At 41.5% G+C, this 19,498-nt stretch overlaps 1 protein-coding gene across 2 annotated transcripts; it reads right to left on the bottom strand.

Moving 5' to 3' along the window:
* Nucleotides 1-2,898: 2,898 nt before the first annotated feature.
* On the bottom strand, nucleotides 2,899-18,378 carry atp6v0a1a (ATPase H+ transporting V0 subunit a1a). 2 transcript variants are annotated; one of them, XM_041956274.1, is made up of 22 exons: nucleotides 18,286-18,378; nucleotides 16,888-17,059; nucleotides 16,161-16,239; nucleotides 15,929-16,026; nucleotides 15,719-15,847; nucleotides 14,830-14,912; nucleotides 14,042-14,168; nucleotides 13,806-13,888; nucleotides 13,627-13,720; nucleotides 11,682-11,894; nucleotides 10,208-10,358; nucleotides 9,766-9,905; nucleotides 9,456-9,622; nucleotides 9,267-9,357; nucleotides 8,588-8,706; nucleotides 8,283-8,499; nucleotides 8,078-8,185; nucleotides 7,849-7,956; nucleotides 7,254-7,298; nucleotides 6,664-6,781; nucleotides 6,356-6,527; nucleotides 2,899-3,938 (listed from the first exon to the last, which is right to left on the bottom strand). In XM_041956274.1, exons 2-22 carry the CDS (start codon nucleotides 17,002-17,004, stop codon nucleotides 3,845-3,847), a joined length of 2,553 nt encoding a protein of 850 aa, XP_041812208.1. In that variant the 5' UTR covers nucleotides 17,005-17,059; nucleotides 18,286-18,378; the 3' UTR covers nucleotides 2,899-3,844. The 2 variants fall into 2 exon arrangements, with proteins under 2 accessions (XP_041812208.1, XP_041812209.1); XM_041956275.1 differs by lacking the exon at nucleotides 7,254-7,298.
* Nucleotides 18,379-19,498: the final 1,120 nt, after the last annotated feature.

The following is a 19,498-nucleotide window of genomic DNA, read 5'->3' as shown; positions in this document are numbered from 1 at the left end:
AGTGATGACAGATTGTGTCAGCCCTTTCAACACTGCCAATCAGCAAAAAAACGCTCGCCAGCTGCAAAGCCACGCCAATGTCGGTCTGTCAACTGGTCCACACTAAAATATCTCGAAAAGTATTGGATGGATTGCCATGAAATTTAGTGCAGATGTTCATGGTCCCCAGTGCATGAATGCGTCCAAAACTTTGGTTTATTAAGAGCTGCAAAACTGGCATTCCCGTCTTCCTGGGTTTTTTGTGTGTTTACTGCTAATTAGAAAATGTTAGCATGCTAGCATGTTAAAAGGTTGTTTCGTTTGTTAAATATTAGCGTCTTTACATGCTGGTGATAGCATTTAGCTCAAAGCTGTGCCTACATGCAGCCTCACAGAGCTGTGTGGCGTAGCATGGATTTAGACCTTTGCATTTTAAATGGCTAGCAAAGGAAACGTGGATCTGTTTTTGATCCACTTTTCAATGTTCTTGTGAATTCTACAAATTACTGTCCCCGTGTTCACAGCCTGGGAACATTGTATTTAACGTACGTCCAATGTATTGCAATGCTGAATAAATGACACATATGAATGATTTCACCAAAACAGCAGCACAGTGGTGGCGAGCGGCTCTTAAAATATTATCATTAGTTTGTCTGGAAGTGTAACAATGAGCATGAGAATGTGTGTGGGTGGAAAACAGAAGAAGAAGAAGAAGAAGAGAACATCAATATTGTTCCACAGCTGCAGAGTGCACAATGCATTAGAATGGAAAAAAATCCCTTTTACGAATCCGTCATCCCACAGAGATGCAAAAGACGTTGGAGTCATTCCAGCAAGAATACAGCGATGAGAGATTTCTTGCAGATTCATTAAACATGCTGTGGTATGAATCTCACACACAGTAACATACAGTCACGTATGGATTGTTTTTGTACAGAAACAGAATAAAGTAATACAAGATCCCATGTTTTTCGGTGCCTGCATGGATGAAGAGGACACCAAGGCTGCAGCACCGCAACAGCTGCAAAAGCACCTCTGTTATCCCAAAGAAAAATCTACAATAATCTTACGAGAAACAACATTCCTAGAGACACTCCTCTGCCAAACTAAAGTGCACTTACTGTTTGCCTTCCATAAAGGAGCAAAATAATAAGCTCAGTCTCATTGGGGTTCATGCTTTGAAACTGTAGAGTAAAAGTCCCTGGAAGTGTAAACACAGCAGGATTTCTGGGGCTCTTATGCAAGCTCGCTCTCACCCCCGGTAATACATGACACGCTGGGAAATATCAAATTAAATGAGCTTGACCAAAAAAAATGCAAGATAAATAAAGAGCTCTATTATTACTTTGGGCTGTTGTGGCTAATAGCGGCCGCCCGCCTTGAAAAAATACACAGGATAGAGAACATGATGTTCCTCGTCCCAGAGCGGCTGAAGGTTTGCATAGCGAGGCCTCCCGAGGTGCAAGCAGGATGAGACGCTGCTACAGTGTTAGCAGGGACACCTCAGAAAAACTCCCCTTAAATGTTAAACTTTTTTCTCATGGGCTGAATTGCACTGATAGTACTATAAGTACTGTACTTTTGCAGATAAATAACTGATTACTTTCAGATTGATCATAGAAAATATTCCCCCACCTTTACTGGCTGCAACATTAAAGTGATGTCCGCATTAGTGCATCAATAATTATAATCCAATAATAATCCAAATATGCTCTATTCTGAAACGCGCCATTCTGCACAGTGAGTCTGTTTACGTTTGGTACATGTAACAGTTATTTCTGCACTGTGGCTTAACTTAAATACAAGATCTGAATACTTCTTCCACCACTACTGACAATGTAATATTGTGTAGCGCTGAATGTTTCCTGCTGCTTTTGACAGGACTGAGAAAGCCAAAGAAACCCTTGGGTGGAGACACAAGTGGGTATTTCTGCTTTGACTCATTATAACGTAATTGCCTGTAGACGGCTAGACCGAGCGAACCCAGTCGATTACTCAACGATAAGTGACATGTTAAAGAAAAGGCCCATTATGCAGAACATACATAACTGTACATTTATTAACAATGCAGTGAGAGTCCTTGTGGGTAATTTCCCTTCAGTTTGCCAAATAAATGCCTGGTATCCTATTTCAGGCACCAAGTTCAGCAGCACTCAAGCAGGTAATAATAATAAGTCATCTGTTATACACAACTGTGGGTGCTTTTATTTCAACTTCTACCACAGAGGGGACAAAAAAACACTCGCTTCTCTCGGACCACTACCACTACACAGCCTGCTAAACAGCGCCACCAAGAGGAGCAACAACAATTTCAAATGTCCACTCTTGCAGATCAAGAACTTGAGTAAATTTCCTCGTTCTGTTCTTAAGTGCACTATTAAGTTCCTTGTTACTTCCACACCAATATTCTACTTTTCACTCCACTAAATCAGTTACGAGATGAAGACTTTACATACTGTACAAAATATATGCTCAGTTTATTAAATATGGTGCATAATCTGCTAATTAAATGATTCAAGCCCTTGATTTATCTGATTTCGGTAAAAGGATCTGCCAGTGCGTTTTTTTTTTTTTGTGCAGACCAACTTGATGGAAGTATTTTCTAAAAACCAGGTTTGGTTAAAACATTTTTGTTGATTTAAAATTCAAACAAAGTCATCTTCACTGCACAGATTTCATCACTTGGTTGAAGAAAATGTTTAGGACTTTTACTTTGACAGTCCAAATACATTTTGTTGATAATACTTCTGCACTTTTACTTTACTATGATTTTGAATGCAGGACTTTTACTTGTCAGAGTCTTTAGAGTGTGATATTACTACTTTTACTGAGTGAAAGGCTTTGAATCCTTCCACCACTTCTGCAGATTAAGCAGAGAAAGTACTTTAGAGAAAGAAATAAACAAAAACCACAACTGAATCCAGCTCTTTCCACTTTATTGACACAGAGGTGCACAATTAATGTGTTAGGAATGAATTCTACTTGAACATGTCTGCTGTATGCTGTTCTTACTCCCTTGTGTGGCAATCACATTTCAACTTTAACATACCATTTAAATCAGGGAAAGGAACAAAGACCGATAGAGAACAGATCACCCAACACGAAGGGCATTTACGGCAATGTTGGAGCACAACGCTGGATTAAACAGTCACTTTATCTCCATCTGCAAAGCACTGACTGACACCCTGATGCAAGTTAAAACTGTATTCCCTTTGGACCTGTATAGTTGTGTGTGTGAGGTCAGTATGCAGCGTAATATAGGTGTCGGTATGTGCAAAGTGGGGGTGTGTTTTTGAAACAGATGAGATGCTCTGTGCACAAGATGTTGATTGCTGCTGAACAATGATGTCAATACAGAGAGACAGAGATAAACTGCATACGACAATGTGCAGAGGACAGACAGGAAAGTAGGAAACACTTCTGTCACTTTACTCTGAATAAGCATCTGTCAAAAGAACAAGTCAAGACATCTGCACAGAACAGACCTCTTTTAGTCCAACACTGCCCCATAGTGAAAAATGCAGGATTTATAAAGCAAACAATTGCATAAATAATATTAAACTAAATAAAACACAGATAAAACAAAAGGACTTCACTAAGACAAGACACATTAACAGATGATGCTATTTTTCGCAGGAATGAATGAATGAATAGTCATTTCTGAGCGGATGTTCCAGATTTAGATACTGATTTTATGAAGTGATGAGAAGTTTAAAACAAATGAACAGATAATCTTTTGCCACTCTTGTAGCTGTGGTAACACCCGGCAAGTCGGAAACTGCATCACACACACAAAAATCACTATTCACCGCACAGATTCTCAAGAGATAAGTGACATTAGTAGAAGACGTGGAGCCATCAGGTCTCAGTCCTCAAACCTCCCATCCAGGATGCTATCGAAGGTGAAGGGGAGGAACTTGAAGCCTTGGCCTGTGTAAAACTTGTTTTGGAACTCCACCCTGTACAGAAAACACAGAGGCAATTACAAAACAATGACCAGGAAGCTTCTCGCACAGTAACACGGGGGCACAGTGGTGATGGCTGTCAGGTTGGGTAATGCTGAGCAGAGCAGTTGAGGCTGATGACCCCTGCTCTTCATTCCACTGTCTGCACTCCCTGATGTCTACATCCCTGCTCCTGGACCCGGTCCTGGGGACAGACACATAAGCTTCTTCCCTTCTGGAAAATGATCAGGCTCTATTTTTAAAAGGCCAATGCTAAATGATGGCTGGATGACCTTTTAGCTGAGGAGCTACGAATACCTGCCATTCCATAGTTTGTCTGGTGGAGGAAAGCAGACGAGGAGGAGATACTGGTTTCAAAAACATTACTGCACCCTCCCTTGGAAGAATCCAAACTGGTCCTCTTTGCCCGTCCGTGATAAAAGTTAAGTCTTATCTGAACTAAATTATGCCTAAAACTCAAGGGCCACCTTTGTTTTTATACCCACTGATATACTTGTATTCTTTGAAAACACTATTTCATTCCTTTTTTTGCTGATGCTGTCATTTCTCTACATATCCTGCAGGATCGTATAACCCTGATTCCAAAAAAAGATAGGAGGTTTATGTAAAACACAAAATGTGATAATTTGCTGATCTTTTTTGACAAATACTCAATTGAAAACAGTACAAAGGATGTTTATTTAATGCTTACCTCATCAGCTTCATTGGTTTTTGTAAATATCTGCTTATTCTGAATTTAATGCAGCAACATGTTTCAAACAAGTTGGGACAGGAGCAACTAAAGACTGGGAAAAATGTGGAATGCTCCAAAAAGCCCCACAGGTGAACAGGTTGATTGGTAACAGGTGATAGTATCATGACTGGGCATGAAAGGAGCATCCCGGAAAGGCTCAGTCATTCACAAGCGAGGATGGAGCGAGGTTCAACACTTTGTGAACACATGATTGGATGTTACTAGATGGGCTCAGCAACACGTCATAAAATATGCTATTATAAAGGTAAACACAGCTTGTTTGCAAATGATTGAACTCTGTTTTTATTTACATTTTACACATTGTCAAAGCTTTTTGGAGTCAGGGTTGTATATAAGCACTTTATGGTTAAGGTCTGCAGGGTATCACAAAGAAATTCTCAGATGGCCTCTCTATCTACAGGTGCTCAAGTAAATATTTGCCCAACTCTACTTTGACGAACAGACCTTACGTGCAACCACTGGAAATAAAATACTGTAATCGTTTTTTTATTAAAGCTTCTTTGCATACAAAACTGTACCTGACTGACCCTGAAGGCCATTTAGTGAAAGATGAGTCACCCCACATTCCTGCGTAAAGGATAATTATAGAGAAGAAAGGCTGCAACACAGGCATGCCCTGTAATGTACCATAGGATTATAAAACAAGGATGACACTCAGCAAAGCCAGACAGAGAGATTAATGAGGGGACAACAAAGGCTCTTCCTGGTCATAGGAAGGAGTCAAAGATGGCTCTGCACAAAACACATGCAGCAAAAATGCACTGTCTACACAGCGAGTAGAGCCAGACATGTTCCAGGCCTCGGGCCAGGAAAGAGAAGGGCTGAAGGGAAACCACAATTTGTTAACTTTTAATTGGACACACTGTTGACTGGCACACACCCTGACACTGTGAATATGCTGTTATATAACTTATTGTGAATTCTCAACTGTGTAAGAAGTAAGCAGGAGGACCTGTTGTTTGGGTGCTCTGAATGTTTAGTTCAGTGATGCTCAGCTATATACATTTATAATACTTTCAGTGTGGTGGGTCTTTCATTAATACAACCTAATGCCTGATGTCATGCTAGTTAATATTGATTAAATTCTGCTCTCTGACAACATTTTTAAAATCAGGGCCTGTCTTTCTGACCCATGTTTGACGTTTTTTTTACCTTTTCTAGATAAATGAGTGACATTTATACTGGATTTGGACTTTAAGTCCAAACTGTTCATTTTTGAAAGAAACAGTCTGAATTGGTAACTTATTGTGTCAAGTTACAAACAAAAGAAGTAGTCCCTCACCGATGTAGCTGTTTCTGTGCAGCCTGGGATAGCCTTCTGTCAAGTGAGAACTAGCCTGCAGATGGAGCTGTAGGTCTGTTGTTTTAAGGTGCTTACAGTCATGTGGCGTTAGTAAAGTCCTCCTCTTTTCCAATAGCAAATCCAGGGTCCAGGACCACAGTTTTGCATTAATGCTCATTATGTATAACACGTCTGAACACTGAATGAGATGCTCTAAATTGTCAAATCGATTATCAGAACAGAGGCATGAAAAACATGAACACTTTCTTTATAATTCAGTTTGTACACCGATATCGAGCCACGGCTCAAAAGTTGAATCGATATCCTTCGAAACCATTAAAACTGAATACAATCAAACACAATTACACAACTTACCAGTGCAGTCGCAGGGCATGCAAGAAGGCGGACAGGCCCTCCATAATGAGAAGAATTGCAACTGTGAGAACAGCGAAGAAGTAAAAGACTATGGCCAGAAGGAGGAAGCCTCCGAGGCTGCTGGAAGAAAGGCCGAGGTGCATCACCATGGTCCACAGCACCTCTGACAACTCTGTGCACGGGACAGAGAAAGCACATACAAGTCAGAGCTGAGATGAACTTCAGTGTCCACTTCTCTTAATAACCGCTGTATTAAGGTTATTAAGGTTAATTCATAGTCAAGCCTCTGTGATAAAAGTGTGACTTACGTGCATGAGCCAGACTGAGGGCCCAAAGCCTCAGATAGGAAGCAGTGTTGGAGATACAGCCCAGGCAGTACTCTATGGTGTGGATGGCCTGATGCACTGCTACATCTGCAAAGTTAAACTGTAGGACAGAAACAAAGCATCAAAACATAACCGTCTGCCAGCACGAACCTCCCTGTGACTGCTCCTGAGGAGCTCATAGGAGAGTCTGGGTTCATTTTGTGTATGATGGTCATTCAGGTAACTGATAGGAAAGCCATTTGCCACCGTAGATCAGCGAAGCCCCTTAAATTAGAAGAGGCATCGTCGTCTTAGGACCCTGTAAACCCAAAGAATCAGCTGCCCGGCTGATGCCTAATTCACATCACTGTGACTGAGAGGAAGCACCACTTGAGGAATACCTGCAACCCACGTTTCAACAAGTGACTCCTGGAACACACCGACCACCACTGACATACACACACAGCTAAGAGCAGCAGGCAATGGTCGACAGTACACATAGACAGCGAAGCGAGGGAAGGAAAGAGGCAGAAAAGATAGACATGCAGGGGATAGGTTGCAGGGTGGAGGTGCAGCGTGAGCTCCTGTCCTACCTCTTCCTCCTCGCGGGCCTTGACAGCAGGTGACAAAAGGCAATGCTTGGTTATTGACAACACACACACACACACAGATTGACAGAGAGACAGACATCAGTAAACAGAAAAGAAATTAGTAACTCTGTTAAAAAAAGGAAAGAGGGTGAACTGAACATTACAGGATGACAAGGCTCTGTGCACAAGTGCATTTGGGATATTTTAGAATCAAATTAGGGGATGTATTTTTTAAGAGGCCAACGTGAAACAACTCGCAAATCAGCTGTTTCTTGAAGTTGCTAAAGCTTTTCAGGATGCACAACAACACACGAAACTGGACGACACAAGAGACACAGAACTACATTTCTTGACTGAATCTCTCAATTTACTAAATCCAAGGGCTGGAGTGTGGCGCTTGTTAAACCTTTCCGCCACACCGGACCTTCATCCATAATGAATGTTTTTCATCGCCACGGTGGAAGTGGAAACATGAGCTATGGGTTTCCGTTTCCAATTGTGGCAGAGTGACTGAATTATTGAAAGACTAAGTGGATCCTATAGCCCCCCTGCCTCCCTCTCCAAACTGCTGGTCTGCTGTTACTAATGTCTCTTTTACCTCAGGCTCCTCCTCAGAGTGCTGTGAGAGCTGGTCATGCTGGATGATTTCAGCCTCATCCTCAGTGGGCCCGTTGCCCACCCTGATCCCTCCGAAGTTCTGTGTGCCCTGACGCACAAGATGGGCAGAAAAACAGAATTAAAGGGATGAATAATCACTTATTCTGCTTAGAACTGACATGCAATGTGGTATTTCAAGTGATACCACTTGCAGGTCTGCTTTGTCTTACCAGGTTTTTCCGCCACAAATGCTGTCTCCGCAGAACCAGAGTTTTCACTATTAACATGCAGGGAACACAAGCCAAGGCGATGACCACCAAGAGTGACTGTAGGGCCATCTACATATTCAGAGAAGAGAAAGAAAAACCTTTGAGAAGGACAAAAACCTTGCTGTGGTTCATTTTATGGCAAAAGGATGGAAAAAGCATATCTGACCTGTCCTCTGTAGAGAGGTTGGTTACTAGGGTCACTGTAGTTGAAGAGGAACATGTTAATAAAGGCGATGAGGAGGCTGGGGGCGTCCCTGGAGCTGCGTGCGTCATACGAGACCCACTTATAGAAGATCAGAATGACCAGGTAGCCAAACAGACTGGACATGAAGACGATTTCTGGGATGAATCCCAAGTAGATATTCAGTGGCTTCTTGAAATACCTGCAGAGAACCACGAACACTCTGAATAAATTCAAAGGGAAAGAAATACGACGAGAAATAGAAGCATAAATGGGGATGAAAATCTCACAGGTGGTTGAAGAGACTGAGACAGACTCCGAACAGCATGTGGATCACTCCCAGGACAACGGACATCTTCATCTTGAATGAGTTCAGGAAAGTCAGCTTGTTGGTGGCAATGTTCCAAATCTGAGGGAAAAAATGGTCAAAGACGGTTAAACTGAGTGATACTGATGAACTCAAATCAAAACATGACAATATTTTTACCATGAGTGTTTGTTAATTAACATTCAACATATTTAATGTTTGACTTCATCAGCTTCACTGATTTTGGTAAATATCTGCTATTCTTTAGATTGATGCAGCAACACGTTTCAAACAAGTTGGGACAGGAGCAACAAAAGACTGAGAAGATTGTGGAACGCTCCAAAAACACCTGTTTGGAACATTCCACAGGTAAACAGGTTGATTGGTAACAGGTGAGAGTATCATGATTGGGTATGAAAGGCGCATCCTGGAAAGGCTCAGTGGTTAACAAGCGAGGATGGAGCGAGGTTCACCACTTTGTGAACACATGATGGCCCCTGTCGGTAAACACAAATCATTTACTAATGACTGCTTTCTGTTTTTATTTACCTTCACACAGAGTCCCAACTTTTTTGGAATCAGGGTTGTAAAGCCTGTAATGAGTAACAACTAACAACTACTTAGCAGAATAAAGAAAACAGATGACAAAGAAAAATATTCACCGGATCGATGCCGATTGGGTACGGCCCGTTGAAAACTCCATCTATTGTTGGGTCCAACTGCAAAACTTTATTGCCTTCCAGTGTTTCAAACCTGAGCAGAATGAGACCACCGATCAGTTTTGTGACTTGAACTACTGCGTTACCCACAGCAGTGACTAGCTCCAGTCAGTGATTACCAATGACACTTACGTCCAGTTGCCTCCTACTCGACTGTTGAACATGGGCCTGACACTCCAGCCAGAGCCAAACACGTTGAGGGACTTGGAGAAACAGTCGTTGTAAATGATCCCAGTGTAGATTGAGAAGATTCCCATCAGCAGTATGATGTAACGCCCTGCAAACACCATGCTGAACATCTGCCACAAAACAATCAAAGACAGATATGTTGAAATCAAATTTCTCAAACAAGAAAAACTGCAGCCCTGTACAGGGTCTGGCGCTGGCGCATCACTGGTTGGATGGTGTAGTGATGATGGGATGGCCATGATGGGGTCCATACCTCATTATCGTTCTTCTGGGCCATCAGCCTGCTCTCTCGCAACACGAGGTACAGGGCAGCACAGGTCATGAGCACCCCGTGGCCCAGGTCGCCAAACATAACGGCAAATAGGAAGGGGAAGGTGATGATGGTGTATGGTGCTGGAGACAAGGAGGAAGGGAGGCAGGCATCACATGAGGGGAGGGTGGTGCGGCAGGTGAAACAGCATGTGAGTGAAACACGTCACAATACACAGCATGTCTCAACAAGGTGATAATGGGTGATGAGGCAGAGTAGGCAACAAGCCTTTCAGTGACTGTAGCTTGATACAACAGACAGCTGGGTAAACAGACCTTTTCAACACGAAGTTCAACTGCCTTAAAAGACACAAGCTCACCGATGGTCTACATAGCGACAGACACAGGTCTAAGTTTTAGGAATGTAGAGTGAAAGGTATGCTTACCTGGGTTAATCTCACGGTAGCTGCCAATCCCATAGGCATCCACAATGTTTTGGAAGCCTGAGGTGAACTTGTTGGTCTTGTTGTAGGTGGGAGGGGTCTGCTTGGTCTGCATTCTATTGAGGATGGAAGGCACGGTGGAGCCGCTCTTCTCCTAAATGTCATGCACCACAAGATTATGATAGAAATGTTCTTTCGCAGAATGAACTACTAACATTTCAGATATTGATTGGAAATGGACAAACACAGGCCATTCAAGAGTTCGGAAGCAATGCAACCACCACGACCACATCCTAGAGACATTTTCTAATCCTGCTAAATGAGCTTATGCGCCTAGAATGCTAAAAGCCAAATGTACACGACTGAGAGGTGTCCTGCTGCTTTCTCACTCACTCATCTGCAAGCACTGTCTTCTTTAAAATCTGATTTCAATAAACTGATAAAAGATCATGAAGTCTATTTATCTTAGCTGAGTTTACACAGGCTGCCAGGACAAGTTTGCAGAAATAGGGGTACAGATAAGATCCTGATACTCTACACCATGGCCTCATGTTTCAAGACAAACACAATAAAGACAGCTGAGAGATAAACTGAGTGTAGAGACAGTTCCATGCCTTGCAGGGCCAAGTCTCTGTTGCTGCACCTAGTGCACAACTACATATCCGGTTAAAAAAGGGTACTCCACCGAGCTCATACATCATGTTTGACTTGTGCTTTGTGTGTTCATCTAATATGTGCAGAGTGCCTGGAGGCAATTTCCCATAACAGGGAGTCACGGTCAACATTATTTTTTACTGTATTATTGTCAAAACTGGTCTTCGGCTCCAACTGACCCTGCCTCAAATCACCTTCCTCTGAGGCCACCAAAGGCTTTATAACACTTCACATATCACATATACAGCAATACTCCCAAAACAGGATTCTTTTAAATATAAAATTGGTGGAGTTCCCTTTCAAGACGAGGACTGGACTTGGAAGTACAAAGAAATTATTATTATTATTATTATTTTAAATCAAAACTTCTGCGTATTGTTTGACTCATTGACGGCACAAAATTACTGAATCCCCCAACTATGACCTCCCATCTCAACCTGAGCACAGCATGTCATGCATGACTACCAAATATGTAAGTGCCTGGCAGGGAAAATGCCAAGTTTGTGACCAAAATGAATGCAGCATTTGTCTTTGACCACAGCACTGTCAGCAGCTGGCTGGTTTAATTTGTCTTAAGCTTAAAACTAAACTTAACTTTAACTGTTTTAAACAGCCTCACTCACTTTCTGGTTTCAACTCGGTTTACTTCTTATTGAGAGGAACCTGCATGTTGCGTATGCCGCTGCTGTCTCTTGTAAGCTCCTCCAGTTGAACCAGAATAACCTTTCTGAGAACAAAAAGGGGGCCTTGTGTGACTGTGTCAAGATAATAACAACCGGACCCACTAAATAGTGTCCATTCTCTTTACTGCTCAGCTACTCACCGTCCCCCTGCGCAGGGCAAACTGGATGGAGTCCAGGTCGGAGACGGGACACCACACCTCAGCGATCAGACACTTCTGAGTGACATCAATGTTGCAGAGGTTGAGGGTGTGGTAGATGGCCTTCATCTTCCTCACCTTGATGAACCACACTCTCACCGTCTTGGCTGCAGCCTGCAGGACCCGCTGTCGGTGATCCTCGGTCTGGTTCAGCACCTTCGAGGGCAGACAAGAGCAGAAGTGGTCGTGATACCTTTTACATGGCTGTCCAATAAGTGCTATTCATGATCTTATGATCCCATTTCTGTTTAATTCTGATTGTCTGGCACATTTTGTGTAATCTGGTCCAAGGAACTCTTTAAAAAGAGATTTTGTACCTCACTTGAGGCTTTTTGGGTTAAACAAAACAATAATCTGCTAGATACTGACAACTGTGGGAAGATTAACTTAACTTTACAAGCCTGGAACTAAAAAGACAAACCTCGCTGTGAGAGCCAACACTTATTCATGTTCTGGTTCAGGTTTCTCTCTTGATCATAAATGACAGAAATCTCCATGTTACAATGCCCAGTGTACACATATCTACCACAATGCCACTGAAGAGGGTTGTAAAAAAAAAGCATAGCCCTAGTTATGAATCATCAATGACATTTACCATCTATGAATCCATCTAAAAAAAAGTGTATGTGATTTATAATGAGCACTACAATTGGAAAAGGCTATCAAAACAAGGAACCTTAAAATAGCAGCAATGAGTCATACATTCCTTGACATTCATAGAAAGGGTTTTCATTTTCTGGCATGATTAGTGAGCAGCAAGTCATGGGCTGTCTAATCCATTAGGTTTTCCTTTTAGAGATACAGGATATTGCCAGGTATGCTGCTATACATTTAGAGTGAGTCCCATGATCAGCAAATAGCAGGATATTTAAGCTCTGTGCCGAGAGGCTTAGAGGCCCACATGTAGCTGACTGGCGTCCAAACAGCTGGACATTCTTTCTCATCCATACCAGTGTGACATTTAGCTCTCGTGCCCACGTAGCAACAAGCATAACATTGCAACCACAAGGTCCACATAGCCCAGCATGTAAGACCGTGAGGGGATATGAACTGATTTGTCAAATATCAAGTATCTGTCCCATGCAAGCCGTTTCTGTGGCTGCAGCTGTCAATGATCCGACAATATCTGAGTACATGACACTTAAACAGAACTGCCACAGCTGGAGGACTGAGTCAAGTAACAACAAATGTGATCTCTCTGATATGTGAGACTGTGTGACATGATGTCAAACACACATATGGACACATGTGTCATCATAGGACACATTTGCTACCACGTGCTTGATAACAAGTCACCAGTGAGGAATTCAACACTGCAGGCACAATAACAATGTCGTTTCTGTGGAATGATTCTGCCTGCTCCAGGACGTTCCTCTGGGCTAAAGCTGACCAGCAGCGGCAAAAGAATTCATCACTTCACATCTGTCAAATACACAGTTTACTGCATCTGCGAAGAGTGACAGAGAGCTCTTCCTGATGTTCTAGTCTCTGAAAGAACAGTTACGATAACCAACCACCATCTCTAACATCCTTTAAGTATTCATCTCACTGTCTCTTGCCTTCTATTTGTGATTTATATCAGTGGCTAGTGAAGCAAACAGCTGTTTTCTATGAGCTGTCATCTGTGCAACCTATATCAAATTAATTTATTGCTTGTAAAATATCTGGCTTGGGGACTCGAGAGGAAGCTGTGCATGAACTGTAAAGAGCAGATGTGGTTACTGTCTTGTGAAATTTCCTCTACCATCACTTTCCAGTCGATTTCTTCCTGACCAGACAAAAACAAAATTTAAAAAAAAAGAGAACTAACCAGTTCAAGTGTGTTTTTGTGCAAGCCAGTGTTAATGACTCAACAATGTGCAGGTGGTTTCCCTGGAAGTGTGTTTACCATTTGCAGGTCTTCAATGCGTGCATTCACCCCTGCTAGCATCTCTTTCCTCTCCTGTGGTGTTTCTGGACACGGATACAAGGTTGCTCTGAAACTGAAGAAGGATGAAGAAGCACAGGTAAGGATCTGTTGGACGGGAACACCTGATGAAATTGTACGAACGCTGGCCAGTCCCTTACCCTTCACAGATCTTCTTGACTCTGTTCTTCAGCTGGTCTCCCTGGAAGAAGATGATGAAGACAGACTTGTGGACCTGGTCACCCTGTGGGAACATCACACAGTTAGGACTGAAACAGGCACGGCATCTGACCAACATTACAGGAAATCAGAATAGCTTTCTATTCAGTTTATTGTAAGACACATTCAGATTTTAGAGACTACTGAAGGCGACTTTCATTTGTTAACTAGTACTGACTGTAGTCGGGTCCTCCAGAGGATCTTCAATGTCTGCCTGCCTCAGGAACACATTCCCTCTGCAAACTCTCCACAGCATCCTCTCAAATGTGGGAATGCGCTCCCTGCCGATGACTCCAGCCACAAATCTACAACACATGGAACAGTTCTGTCAGCATTGTTGTTGGTTACGTGGATAAAACTTACAAAAAAAAAAGCCCTCAAAAACTTAAACAGGCCCTTTATAACTAGAATATCCTATATATCAAAGGTAAAAGTAACTTTCAGAAATGATTCTTAAATGCTAATTTTACATATCCGATTTCATAGTCTCAATAACATAATTATTGCACTTTTTATTTTAATCATGCATTATGTTTTGAATCCTGTTCACAACTTCTGCTTATACATCTGGAAAAGGCCTTATGTAAAACCTTAATTCTTGCTCAACACGATATCAGATGAGTAACAAATAACCTCTACAACAAGTTCTTTCTGTGAAATGAGACTATTGAGACCATCTTCACAATACAGGACAGTCTGGCTATGTCTTGTCTGTCTATTCTTTGTTACGAAAGGATGAGCTGATTACATTGACTGAAATGTCTACACTTAAAGAAAGTGGAGTCTGAATAGATTTCTGCTTTAGGTGACCCTTGTCGCCTGACTAAGCTGCGCAGTCTGAGCTGGTGTGTGGGAGGTGATTGGCTGGTTGTAACACTCTGGTTTCAGACACAGATGGCGGAAGTGCACAGAATGGAAATCTCCAAGAAAAGCTTAATCCCTTTAAGACCACAAAAACAGACTCACCCCAGTCTCAGAGGGGCCCCTCGGTTAGGCTCATTCGGGTCTATGAGGGTCGAGGACTCCTCCAATAAACTGGGATCTTCCATCTGCATGAGAGTCAGTTAACAAATTATCAGCTACAACGGCACAAAATCAACTCCTTACCATATACTGCTGACATACTTGTGAACATTCTCAGACTTTTATTGTCTTAAATGTTGGGAATTAGATACGAGAAAGACATAAGAGCCAGTTAATGATTGAACAGCTACTGTACATGTTTGGCTAAATGATTCACCTCAATTCACCCCCACAACAACTTGTAAAAGGGGACTTAAACATAGTTTGTAAAGGCAATGAAGTGGAACTTATGTTGGTGAATGGTGGGCAGGCAAGGCTTGGCTCCGGCAGACAAATAGTATACGCAGAATTAAATCTGTGCGTAGTATTATACGGTGTAACAACGGGATATTAATGTGAATAGCTGGTGTAAATGGGCCAAGACCATGTGAGCAACTATGAACGATCACAAGTGAAAAACCTTTTGGCAAATTGAGCAGCAATAAGTGGTCCTTTGTGTGTGTGTGTGTGTGTGAGAGAGAGAGAGAGAGAAATCAGTGCAGACAGCTTATCAGAAGAATGTGAACTACACCAATGCAAAAAAGAAATAGTGGAGTTTACACTAAAACATTGCCAGACTGAATACATTTAATTCATTAAAGATTTGGCTTTCCAATAACCAACCAATAGAATTAAATAGTCTAAAATAGTTAATTTGTCTCTCAAGCTTTACAACCGCAGCGATAAATGCTTATAAAGTACAAGTCCCATTTATCTTTCAGGCCAACACAATGCTGTAAAATAAATGCTGAGCACAGTGTTTTGTCAGCCCTGTGTGCACAGTCCAGCTGACCTCATCAAAAAACTGCTGCGTGCGGCGCAGAATGTGCTTGAGCTCCGTAAGTTCCAGGAAGTTCTTCTTTAGGGCTTCTTGGTTGGTGTTTATTTCCTTCAGCTCATTCTCAAGCTTCTCAAATGTGGCCTGTGGGGAGACGCACAGAAGGTTCAGCAGAGGGACGCGGCAGATGACAGAGCTCACTGTTTATCTTTAAGAGACAGTCACCTCCAGGTCGATCATGTCCCTTGGAAAGGGGACTTCAGGGTTCTCCCCTGTGTCAACTATTGGGATGTTGGCCTTCTTTATTTCCTTTTCCACAAATCCTGTAAGAGAGAGGTAACAAGGTAAAAAGAGGTTTACTTCTATTTGTGTGTTGGGCCTGTGTTGTGAGTGAGTGGCAGCATTGTTCATTTCCAAACAAAGGCAGCTCTGGCAAGATTTATGTTATCTCTCTTACTCAGTTTGCGATCCATCTCCTCACATCGCCGTACTTCATTGACAAACTTTCGTTGGAACACATTCACATCAGGATTCAGCTGCAAGAAAATAAGAACATATGCGAGGGTCAAGCAACAGAAAATAGACTGTTATGTTTACAAAGACATGACTTTAAAAGTAAAGATAAAAAATGTATATTGTTAACGTTCGTAAAATCAGAATGGGTGCTAAATTGAGTATACATATTTGCACAAGCAACTTGAGCTGTTCTGATATCAGTGATTTAATGATGTGCCCAAATTCCACATAGCTATCCACTGACTCCCAGTAATATGATTTTTTTGGAAAGTCTATTAATAAAGACTTTTCACAACTGTTAAAAAAAGCTCCTTTTCTATGTTATTATTCGAAAATCTACATTTTTAAAACTGGTGGAGGGTCTCAGAGTATAATTTGAATGACTAAGATACCACTGCTGATGCACAGATCTACTCTTGTTACATCCCATCCTATTCTCCCACACAAAGCTTCCCTCAGGGCTTGTCAGGAATGGGCTTTCTCATGCGTGGAATGAGGGGTCAGCTGTGAGCACATGATGAACATGATGCAGAAGGCATGCACTTTCCCAACAATGTCACTGATGTGGTGCTTTACCCAACAGGTACCAGTTTTACAGAGTAAGTTTGAGTTGGTAGAAATCTGCAGATTATATAACATCATAAATCAGAGGAGAACAGTAGACTTACATCACGAAACTGCACCATCCCGATCTCTCCCAGTTCACTGACACAACAGTAGGCAGCTTCTGACTGGAGGAAGAGCTGAGCCAGCGTCATTTCTTCACTTCTGAAGAGTTCCCCCATCTTGCTGCAGGATGTGAGGGTTCAGCACCCTCTAATCAACCAGAACCTTGAGAGACTGTGCATCAATACTGTCGATTAGCAACATTCAAAGTCTAGCAAACATGACTTTCAGTGTTAGTGGAAACACATTGTATACTGGATGTCAGACACAAACTCCAGTTCCACATTCAGCACTTTTCTCTGCATGGCACACAAGTGTCAAAGTCACTAATGAGGGAGGCCTATATATCATTTGTGCGTTAGTTTAGCACAAGGGTGAGAAGCCTGCATGTGACATGACATGAAAAGAAAAAAAATCAGCTTGCCCCCATGCTGATCTCATGATCAGTGCAGGAATGCAGTTGCTGGAAAGACTTTTCTTTGTACTATTACAGTGCAGGGGACTTCACTTAATTTCTATTGTGCATGTAAATCACAGGTTAATCGTGAATGTCGGCAGCATGAGTTTTCATTTAATGCTACAAGGTGAACGTTTTCTCAGAATATCTGGACGCTATATTGCAGCATAACCACCAACTGTATAACGACCACACAGGGCTTATCTGTGGATTACATAGTAGCATGTGACCTGTAGCGCCAATAAGCCTCGACACTCCCACTGCATGCACGCAAAGTGCAAATTAACCGAAATATTACAGCGAAATAGGTTTGCATAACAAGACAAAGCTTACGCAGTTTAAACATCTCGCATTTAACTCATCGATTACCACACCAGACAGCTAAATGAACTATCTTACTGACTGCTGCAGCTTCACCTGTCAAAGCTGATGTCAAATAGCGAACGGCTACTAACAGACCAGATCAACACGATACTGTCACAGCGAAGTTGACATCGATCCACCAAAAGTCTTCATGTAATGCGATAACGTAGCAAATCCAGACAGTCATACCGGTAGCTAATTAGCTAACGGCTATAAAATTTTAACGCTAACATCAGCTGACGGGTGCTAATCGCTTTAGCAAACGTTAGTTAGTGTAACTTTATCACTACCAAAATAAAGTTAAACGAGAGAATATTAACTGTAGTGAGGTTAACACTATTTTTTCTGACATCAGGTTGTTAGGTAGCAAACTTAAATAACAGCTAGCTCAACCTAGCTCAGTTTGCAATTTATAACGCTAGTGTGTAGGGCTAACAAGATAGCTGAAGCTAACGAAGCGCACCTGTTGTTTAGTATTTGACTTAACCCAGCTCACAATGACAACATCAACGCTACAGACGTTTCAACCATTTATAGTCTTAACTACCTTATAACTAAGCAATAGTTTTTAACTCAGTACCTGACTGTTAGGTGGAGTTTCAGTCCGACCCCTCTCTGCTTTCCTTCTTCGTTTCCTTCTTGCTGTTTGTTATGGGCTGGTCGGTGGTTTAATGCGGACAAGTTTTCTTCTTCTTCTTCTTTCAGATTTTAAGGCAGTTGGCAGCCTTAACGTTGCATTACTGCCTCCTTCTGGATAGTCATGTAATTACTCCAGTGGTTGTCAAAAAAAAAAAAACAACAACCAAAAAGCCATTTTCTGCCTCCGTTTTTACACAAAAAAAGCATATGAAGAGTTTATAAAATGTCATGATGCGTTCTTAACTAAGTTACCCAACCATAGCATTTCTAGCTATTTCAGAATTTTTACAAACCAAACAATCAATTGATAAATGGAGAAGTACATTAATGCCGTAATAATAATGTCGCAATATAATATATAGTAGTGTAAAAATCACAGTCTCACCCTCAAAAGCACTTCTACTTAATTTGAAACTTTTATTTTTAATGTCTACATAGGAAGTTTTACATCTGCTTTCACAGGTCATTGTGTGAATAGGAGTGTTCAGTGCCCTCCAGTGGACACTCCATATAACTACAACCATGTCTTTCCTACACGTCTCATTTTAAATGTTCAGAGTTTGTATTTTAACTTATTTATTATTATCATTATCATTTTATTTCATTTCATTTTATTTTTATTTTTTTTTTAAAGAGACAGTGTTTTTTGAAGAACAGAATAACTGTTAATGAGAAAGTTAGCCTAGAGGGCTATTGTCTATGGTCAAATCTTAAAAAAAGGCAACCCAAAAATTGAATAAAGCGACAAATCTCAAAACATTCATATACACTATATGAAAGATATAAAGAGTATACGGTGCACATTCATTAATAATAGCAAAAAAAAAACGTGAGAGAATTTGCCAGAGCATTTTTGCTGCATATTTAATTACATTTATACTCAGTCTGCTCTTAGATACGTACAGAAACAAGTAACTGGCAGGTGTACATAAATATACATGAATATATAATACATAAAAATGCAAGAGAATCTATAATTAATTTCGTGTACTGACGTTTTATTTTGAACCTTTAACCGGAAGTAATTCTATACTAATATGTCTTTCTTGACGCTATTGAAGAATTGTAATTATTGATTGTGACCACTAGAGGGCAACAACTCAAACTCGTTACTTATAAACTTACATAAAGGCAGCAGGCTAGCTTACGGCTGT

This window comes from Chelmon rostratus, chromosome 17 (assembly GCF_017976325.1).
Source record: "Chelmon rostratus isolate fCheRos1 chromosome 17, fCheRos1.pri, whole genome shotgun sequence".
Taxonomy (NCBI): Eukaryota; Metazoa; Chordata; class Actinopteri; order Chaetodontiformes; family Chaetodontidae; genus Chelmon; species Chelmon rostratus.
This window is presented reverse-complemented; position numbering and strand designations above follow the sequence as displayed.

What these genes read in the sequence shown, in the direction of transcription:
- atp6v0a1a (XM_041956274.1), bottom strand. Translation starts at nt 17,004, where the DNA reads ATGGGGGAACTCTTCAGAAGTGAAGAAATGACGCTGGCTCAGCTCTTC. An exon ending in GGAGATGGATCGCAAACTGA is followed by an intron (nt 16,027 to 16,160) that starts GTAAGAGAGATA and finishes TCTCTCTTACAG; the next exon opens with GATTTGTGGAAAAGGAAATA. An exon ending in TTGCCCTGCGCAGGGGGACG is followed by an intron (nt 10,359 to 11,681) that starts GTGAGTAGCTGA and finishes CATGACATTTAG; the next exon opens with GAGAAGAGCGGCTCCACCGT.